At 37.0% G+C, this 9853-nt stretch overlaps 1 protein-coding gene across 1 annotated transcript; it reads left to right on the forward strand.

Annotated features, from left to right (window-relative positions):
• The first annotated feature begins 8353 nt into the window (after positions 1-8353).
• Positions 8354-9304, forward strand: LOC118853558 (olfactory receptor 8K1-like). Its single transcript, XM_036763692.1, has one exon. It carries the CDS (start codon positions 8354-8356, stop codon positions 9302-9304), a length of 951 nt encoding a protein of 316 aa, XP_036619587.1.
• The last annotated feature ends 549 nt before the right edge of the window (positions 9305-9853 follow it).

Below are 9853 nucleotides of genomic sequence, written 5' to 3' on the forward strand. Positions count from 1 at the left end.
GCCATCAAGCAGCTGATAATCTAATGGTGGAGACAAATGGAAACATATATACAATGCAACCTATAGGTAGGACAAATAGGAACTTACTATCAGAGTGTAAGCACTTGAATTAAGAAGGGATGAGATTGGCATCATATAGAAGGTAGGGTTTTAATTGGAAGTTAAAGGAAGCCAGGGGGGTCAGTAGGCAGATAAAAGCAGGTAGAATGTCCCTGGCAGAGGGAAACTTGTGAGAGACTACCCAGAGCTGAGAGATGGAGTGTTTTGTTTGTAGTTTAGCCAGTAGGCCCATTTTATGGATTTGAAGAGTGGCAAGGAACATAGTTTCAAAACACTGAAAAGGTAGGATGCAGTTAGGCCATGAAGGCTTCAGAGATACTAGATCCAAAGAGTACTGACAAAAGGAAAGACTAGTTTCTGTAATAGCTAGTGATACCCCAAAATCTATTCGTATGAATTAATGAAAACATAATTTTTACACATTGACTCTATACAAAATACTGCACAAGCATTTGGGACAGCCATAGAAGTGGAAGCCATACCATGCTCTCAAAGTGTTCACATTTTAATAGATAGAGACAATACATAATGTTTCACCTATAAGTCAGATGGAAAGGGTTTATATTCCTTAAGCTATAGCAGCAAAACATATAGTAATGGACTTTCTTTAATGTCACTTTCATGTCTCTTAGGTACAACCATACTTTCAAGAACATTAGTAGTGAATAAATATAATCTCTGGGTCAATATTTGTGGCAACAGAACAGAGTGAATAAAAATCCAGATCTTCAAGGGAGCTGTTTCTTGAGAAGATAGTGGATAGTGGTAAACTGAAAACATGACTGATTCTGAGGGGTTGCTTCAATCTCCATAGCTCTTCTGTTTTCCTATCCATTGGTGGGAGATGTGATCTATCAATGCTTATGGTGATGAGAAGTGTTAGCCCATTCTCTGCAGTAACTGATCCCCTAAAAGATGGCTTCAGGAATCGGGATTGAAACAGGGCTAGTTCTGTGTGTACCAGATCAGAAAATAATCCTTGATATATACAAAAGGCACAAATGACTCAAACCATCTTTCCAACATTTAGGAGCAATGCTTCCATGGCTTACATTACCACCCAGCCTGAATCAGCCATTCCAGTACTGAGCTGAATATGCTTCTCACTGAGCTGTGCCAGTCAAGTTGTGACCTCTAATATGAAGCCTCTACCTGGTTTGGTCACATGGTTTTAATAGACACCATCTGCCATGTCCTGGGCATATACAATTGGAGCTTCATCCTAGTTTATGTTCAATGCCTAAACCAATTAGAACTTGCTTTATACTGGAGAAATTTTCAGTATATGGTAGTTTCTTAAATCTTGTGTAGAATGTTTTTTCCCCTTAGCAGTTATTGAGATGAAATATGTAATCCGTAATCCCAGGTTAAAGTAAATACATCTTTGTTAAACCCAGGGCAATGTCAGATGTATATGGATTGAGAATAAAATTCTGACCTGATAATCCTTTCAACAACTGAAAAATGAAAAATTTTCTCCCATTTTTAAAATTACTATCCTAACAGGGATGAACTAACTATGTAAAAGTATAATGTCTGATGGTTTATGTTGAATCTACCCAGACACCTCATAGATGATTCCCTCATCTCTTCAAAATCCCTTAGGTAGCTAATGGTGCTGAGAAACTTGGTGTAGAAAAAAACAAGAAGAAAATATATGAACAAATGGAAATTTAAAAATCAGAATTTATGTAGAACATGTTCTATGCTTTAAAAAAACTTATTATTTAAAATATTGGAACTGAAGCATGGGAGAGGATCAGTTATTGAAGGAGATGCAACATGAAGAATATGGTACCAGCATGCAATTCTCATAGTGGGTTTCCTCAAGATCATTATGATAGTTTGCCACTGTGAAGGAACTCTGTACCTGTTATCTTATGAATGCTGCTAAATCTGAGATGCACCTACAATCATGCACAGTAGCATAAAAAATACAAATCCAAAGAAAATTAGATTCAGACCATAAGGGCCAATATCAGCCGTGGGATCAGTTACAGCATAGTGATGATAATGAGTCATCTTTGGCCAGTGTCTAATAATATGAAGATGGCACCATATTTACAAATTACACATGTGTTTGTGACAAAATAATATTTTGGACCCAAATTCATCAAGAATAAAATTAAAAACATTTACTTGAAGAAAACATAATCTGAAGTAAAGTTCATTGATAAACACATATTTGAGAAATTAATAATTTCAAAATACCTTTTAATTATTAAAATCGACAAAAGTTTATCTTGAAAAAGTAAAACTTTCTTCATCAAACATAGAGCCCAGTGGAAGTTTGGGTAACAAAAAAAATAATTCTAGCCATACTTCCATTTTTTTTTCCTAAGAGAGGCATCCCTTGTGTACTGAGACCAAGCTAGTATTAGAGGAGCATGGCATATTTGAGGAAGTATGAATGACTTGGGTTTGGAGGTGGTGGGGAGGAGGGTCTTTGTTCTTGGAATCAAGTTGATAGTGTAATGGGAGGGGAAAAGGAAGATGTGTATGATTGATTCCTCATATTCCCAGAGGATCAAAATCAACAATATCATCCACTGCTAGTTATAAAATATAAAATTCATTTAAAAATTCTACATAAGCATTAAACTGGGAAAACTGAACTCTATAATCCCTTGTTCAATAAAGCTGATAACATAACTTTCTTGGATAAGTATTCCTTTGTCAAAAAAGGGAAAAAAAAAACAAACTACCTGGAGCATTACAATGCAGGCTGGAAGTAATTAAATGTGTGTATATAGATATATATAGATATATATATATATATATATGTGTATATATATATACACATACATATATATATGTGTGTGTGTGTGTGTGTGTGTATATATATATATATATATATATATATACACATATATATATATCTTATACAGAGGAACAGGGGCAGATAGGTCACACAGAGGGTAGAGCCCCAGCCCAAGAGTAATAAAGAGCTGAGTTAAAATTCAGCCTGAGAATGTGCAACAGTTGTGTGACCCTCAGCAAGTCTCCCTTAGTTTCCTGATTTGTAAATTGGGGACAATATATAGTCTATCTCCCAAGACAGCTGTGAACATCAAATGATAAAATAATTTTCAAGTGCTTAGTACAATGACTATAGCAGAGTAAGCATTATTTAAATGCTTATTATTATTATAATTTAAATATTCCATAAAAATGTTAAATGCACTTAGGAACTAGATATAAAAAGCACATTATGAAACAAAATGGAAGAGAATGAGATCACATATTTACAACAGTTATGGCTGTCAAATAAGTAATTCACAGAACCAGACATTCTATCATACACAGTGAGATCAGCTTTGGGCATAAGAAGACAAGAATGAGCAAATGAATGAATACAGAAAGTAATGGACGAAGAAAAAAGGATGTTGTCATGTGTGCCAGAGCCAGGACTTGAGCTTTTAACTTCATAATTCTTAGACCAGCCTTCCAGCCACTTTCAACACTTGTCCCCTTGTTGTCTTTCATCATCAGTTAGAGGAGCCAAATAGCTGAGAAGGGGAGAGGACACTCTTTCTCAAAAGATGCTGCATGTTCTCTGAATGGGGATTCAACAAGCATTGGCACACTGGACAAGCCCAGTAAATGTATGCGGATGGTGATGATCTAAAAATGACTAATCATTATACAAAAGGTTACAATAGGTATTAGTAGAGCTCTTTCATGCAGATACTCTGAAACAAATTGTGATAATTGCTAAAATAAATAATCAAGAAATTGAAAAAAATAACTAATTCTCTATATGATTGGAATAGCATGTCTGGCATATATGAGCACACACAAATATGTGTGTGTGTGTGTATTTATATACATCATCCTTATAGGTAATTAATGGTTATCTGTGAATTAATGAATATAAATTTGCTCTTAATAACTAAAATGGGGAAAATGTTGCTAAATAGATTTCTACTGAGAATTGTAGGCAGTGATTTGGAATAATTCAGATCATTATTAAAATTCAATGCTTTCCAATACCATAAGTCAAAATGTATAATTAATGTTGTCATCATGCATTTTCTAATCAGGCACTATGGAAATGATGTTTCAATACATACAGGCACACTTTTACTGGAAATGAGTTTTATTATTAGGAAAACAGAAAGACTTAGAACTTTTTTCATGTTAAACTTGAATTATCTTTTAATAATAGGAATTAGAAGGGAACTTAAACAAAAGTCATTAACCTTCTGTTGTAATTATTGTCATGTGGGAAAAAAGAATAACAATACATAAAATAAAACTAATGCCTTTTTGGAGTATGCATCTGTCTTTTTATTTTCTTTTCTCTCTCCTATTACAGTTTTTTTTTATTTCAAATTTCATGCCCTCTCTCCTTCTTAATACTCTTCCAATCCACAATTATCTGATGGCCACATATTAAGCAACTGCTCTGTGCTGGGGACTACAATAGGTACTGGATATTAGAAGGTAACAGCAAAGTACTTCTTACCCTGGGAAAAATTATTTCTACTGGGAGTAATCAACACATGCATAATGCTGAGAAGGAGCAATATCTTTAAGGAGGAAAAGGCAGGCTATAGATATCACACTAGGCCCATAATAATCAACAACATTGATCACATGGGGAATCCAGATGAGCTCAGTATTATAGTATCCTCTGAATCCCTAAATAGAAGGATGTGGAATAAGTGGGAAAGCTACTTACCAGAGAGGATATCAATTCCTATTGCTTCACACAATGGAACAGGTGAAAAATATGAGCCCATGTCAGAATGTTTTTGCACACAACTAGGAAATAAGATACACAGGCAATGGGGCATAGAAATTTATCTTGCCCTACAAGAAAGGAAGGGAAAAAGAGGATGGGAGGGGAGTGGGGTGACAGAAGGGAGGGCTGACTGGGGAATGGGGCAACCAGAATATATGCCATCTTGGAGTGGGGGGGGAGGGTGGAAATGGGGAGAAAATTCATAATTCTAACTCTTGTGAAAATCAATGCTGAAGACTAAATATATTAAATAAATTAAATAAATAAATTTTTAAAAAGACAGTATTTTCTTCAGTGGTCTTTTGGACCTCCTTTTCTATTTGGCTGATTCTGCCTTTTAAGACATTCTTCTCCTCATTGGCTTTTTGGAGTTCTTTTGCTCTTTGGGTTAGTCTATTTTTTAAAGTGTTATTTTCTTCAGCATTTTTTGTGGTCTCCTTTGGCACGCTGTTGACTTATTTTTCAGGATTTTCTTGCACCACTCTCATTTCTCTTCCCAGTTTTTTCTTTACTTTTCTTACTTGATTTTCCAGATCCTTTCTGAACTGTTCCATGGCCTGAGAACAATTCATATTTTTCTTGGAGGCTTTTGATGCAGGATCTTTAACTTTGTTCTTCTGGCTGTATGTTTTGATCTTTTTTGTCACCAAATCTTTCCTTGGTGTCTATAGTCTGAGTCCTGTCTACTCATTCTCCCAGCCCATTACTTGACTTTTGAGGTCTTTGTCAGGGTATGACTGCTTCCAGAGTGGAGAGGGCTTTGTCCCAAGCTTCAGGGGTTTTGTCCAGGTATTTTCAGAGCTACTTTTATTCTGAGTTGGTGTGAAACTCCTCTCCTGGCCTGTGCACTGATCTGTGAGTGCAAGCTCTCCTTTCTGCCATGTAACTACCAGGAGGACTTCCTCTCCAGTCACCACAAGCTCTGCCACATCAGTGCTCCTCTTCCTTCAAGGACCACCAACTAGGACTGCTACTGAGAGTCAAGTAGGGCAAAGAGAGAGAAAGCTGCCTTAGTGCCAGCAAAGAGATTCTTCCACTCCTGGTCTGATCAGCTGACTGATTCTCCCACTGTCTGTTGGCCTGGTGCTCCAGAAGCAGCCAGTGCAGCTGCAGTTACCTCCACTGCCCTGGGGCTGGGGCCTGACTGGGCACTTCTCTCCCCCAGGTCCAACAGTTTTCCCACTGACATGGTCCATATTCTTTTGTATTTGTGGGTTCAGAAGTCTGGAAACTGTCACAGCTCAGTGATTCAGGGCCCTCAAGCCTGCTCTGCCCAGTCTCCTCCTAGCCTGGTCTGTCTTGGCATAACCCAAACTGGGCTGTGCTCCTCTAGAACCTTCCCAGGGAGCATCCAGACTGTCCTGGGCTGGAGATTTATTTCACTCTGTCATTCCATGGGTTCTACAGCTCTAAAATTTGTTTAGATTTATTTCTTACAGGTGTTTGGAGGGATTTGGGGGAGAACTCAAGCAAGTCCCTGTTTTCAAGCTGCCATCTTGGTTCTGCCCTGTCCCAATCTTTATATTCTTTAAAAGCAATCTGCTCTAAATCCAATCCAATCCAAAAGTCTGCTCACCACCCCTTGGTTATTTTTGGTGTCCTTTACTATATCTATTTGTGTACATCAGTCCTAAAGATGTATCCCAAAAGATGAACTCTCTTTCTTACCCATGCAACTTTATGTTAGATTCTGGGTACTAGATGTTCTTCATCTACTTGGCTTTTAGGGTACGGATGGTTAAACTAGCATATTCTGCTTGACTGCATATCTCTTTCACAAGCCCATGCAATATCCTTGGACATGAAGCAACCACAATATATCACCCAGAAGTAGAAACCTGGAATATGGTAGTTATTTAATATATACTTCGTGAAATTAAGGCCTATTCACTGAATTGGTGTTACTTCACTCAAAATGTGAAAAGACTTTAGCCTAAAAGGGCCAGAGTCTCCCATTACATCTTGAGCCATTCCCAGTGATCCTGAGGAATATCTGGCTGCTGGACACAGATGGTTCTGGAGGAGAAAATAATGCTGTTGACCTTGCACAGCCCTCCCTCACTCAAATCAAAGTCAACACAAATCATATCATCATATCCCTGAAGTCATGGTCCTCTTCAAGAATGAAGGACAAACACAATGATAACCCACAAACAGAAGCCTAGAACAAGGTAGTTATTTAATAAATGCTTCATGAAATTAAATAAACTAGTGAACATTGTCACTTATTACAGACTGGGCAATTTCCATGACTTGATCATATGAAATTCATTAAAACTTCACTGGTGCTTCAGGGATATGGCCTCATGGGGACTAAGAAAACCATAAAATCTCACTCTAGGCACAAATAACATGAACAAACCACAGATGATTGTTTCTTCCAGATAAGCAGGTAACATTATTCTTTCTGATTTTCTCATTGTGGTAGGTATCAAAATATTGGAATCTAAGCAGCTGAGTTCAAAAAGCCAATCACTGTGGTAGTGAATGGGACAATTCAGGAGCCATGTGGTAAATTCCCTCAAATTGTAATGGCACAAACCATTGTAAGAAAGTCATCAGATGAAAGTGTTAAGCATAACATTTATTGAAGAAGCTTTCTTCAATTAGAGATATTAAAGGGCTTTTGTTAAGGGACATTGACCACTAATAATAAATGGGATCCCAGTGATCTTTGAGATCAGTGCTATGCAATTGGACATCATCTGAAGAACAACCATGTTCTTTTTTAAATAGAGTCCTTTCTTGTCTCTGCAATGAAAGGCTTTATAAAAAAATCACTTAAATTTCATGTCTTGATAAATCACCTCCATAATGTAGGCAGAAGCATTATTTCTCTGTGATAAGGACAAAGGAAGGAAGAGTACAGAGAGTAGATACATGGAGTCTCCATGGATGTCATACAATTAATATGTGCAATAGGGAGAGATTGTAATACAACATAGACCTCTTCAAAGGTTTAGGACCCTCCTAAAAGGGAGATTCCATATCTTGTCATGGGCCATCATTTTGTAGCTGTTACTAAGAGACAATGGCCCCCAAACCAGGAGTTTATACGACCATCAAAGGATTACTAGGAAAAGTTGTGAATATGTTTTTAACCCATCTCTTCTTAGCAGCAAAGCCAATTTAATACCTCCTAAAAATAGTTTTTTCATAAGTGCTATAATATGCTCTAATGTCCTTCAGGATTTCATGATAATTCCTTGAGTCAAATTATTTTAAACATACTCATGATATCTTATCCCTTCACTTAGAGAGAAGTAGTTTCATAACCCACTCTTTATTATGTAAATAAAGACATATTTACTTTCCTTGGTGATGAGATGTTGAAATGTTATGACACAATATGATATATGATAGGATATGGAGTCGTATGACATGATTGCATCTAAATTGATAAAACGAAATGGTAATTGGGTGAGAAAGTTCCTGATTATCATACCTAAAACATTTCTACAAATAAATGCCTAATCATTGATTCAAACAGTACTCAAAGGAGGTTTATTTCTTTTATTTTCAGATTATATTCCTTGGAGGAAAGAAATGATCAAGCTGAATGAAACCTCACAGAGCCAGGTGACTGAATTCATCCTCATGGGCATTACAAATCATCCTGAACTGCAGGGTTCCCTCTTTGTTGTGTTTCTCCTCAACTACATGGCCACAGCTGTGTGCAACCTGGGCCTGATCATCCTAACCAGGGTGGATTCCCACCTCAACACCCCCATGTACTTTTTCCTCAGGCATCTAGCATTTGTTGATCTTGGCTATTCCACAGCTATTGGGCCAAAAATGCTAGTCGGTTTCACAGAGGAGAAAAATATCATTTCTTATAATGGATGTGCAGCCCAGCTAGTTTGCTTTGCTATATTTATCACCAGTGAATTTTTTATGATGTCAGCCATGGCATATGACCGCTATGTGGCTATCTGTAAGCCTCTCCTCTACGTGGTCATCATGTCAGACAGGGTATGTTGGATCTTCGTGGCTATCTCATATCTCTATGGCATCATGGTATGTCTTGTCATCACAACTGAGACTTTTAAATCATCTTTCTGTGAATCAAACATAATAAGACATTTCTACTGTGACTGTCTTCCTCTATTGTCCATTGCATGCTCAGACACAAGTGAGACTGAACTAATCATTATGACCTTTGCTGCACTTAATTTGGTTTCTTCCCTCTCGATTATTCTCATCTCCTACATGTTCATCCTTGTGGCCATCCTCAGGATGAACTCTGCTGAGGGGAGGCAGAAAGCCTTCTCCACCTGTGGCTCTCACCTCACAGTGGTGGCGGTGTTCTATGGGACACTTCTATTCATGTACCTTCAACCCCAATCCAGCCATTCCTTTGACAAAGATAAGATGGCCTCTGTCTTTTACACTCTGGTCATCCCCATGCTCAACCCTTTGATCTATAGCTTGAGGAACAAAGAGGTGAAAGGTGCCTTGAAAAGACTCTTTAAAAAATTATGTAAGCATTCTCTGTAATAACTAATGTCCAAGTGTTTTTTTTTCTTATTGTATTATTTGAAGCAAATAAATTTCTTCTAGGTTTATTTGTCAACTACTCCCCAATTTTTCTCTCTTTATTTAGAGAAAATAATTTCTCTTAATATAAAGTGAAATGATGATATGTGTTTGTTAGGTTTTTTTTTCAAATGTCTGTAAATCTCAGTTTAGCAGCTCATTCAATTTAAGGGATCTTTTAGAGGATTTATTACAAGATATCTATATAACACATCTATTTTACCATATACTATACAGTATACATCCAAACTTTGGTTGGAATTTTGTTCTACTGGAAAAATTACATAAAAAGCATTTAGAAAATGGTTGCTGCCACTGTGGCAGGCATGGGACATATGCAGATAAATAAAAACAAATAATTCTAGCCATCTACGCCCTTGCATTTTATTAAGGGAAACAACATGCACATGAGAGCTATACTACTCACCTCAGCAGCCTTTCTCATTCTGAATATCTTTTATTGTTAAGAACTTTTTTTTTACTTCTTATATCCTCACTTTTCCAAATATA

Source organism: Trichosurus vulpecula, chromosome 6 (genome assembly GCF_011100635.1).
Source record: "Trichosurus vulpecula isolate mTriVul1 chromosome 6, mTriVul1.pri, whole genome shotgun sequence".
NCBI classification, from domain to species: domain Eukaryota; kingdom Metazoa; phylum Chordata; class Mammalia; order Diprotodontia; family Phalangeridae; genus Trichosurus; species Trichosurus vulpecula.

Excerpts from the sequence above, each read along its gene's own strand:
- LOC118853558 (XM_036763692.1), top strand. The coding sequence starts at position 8,354 with ATGATCAAGCTGAATGAAACCTCACAGAGCCAGGTGACTGAATTCATC.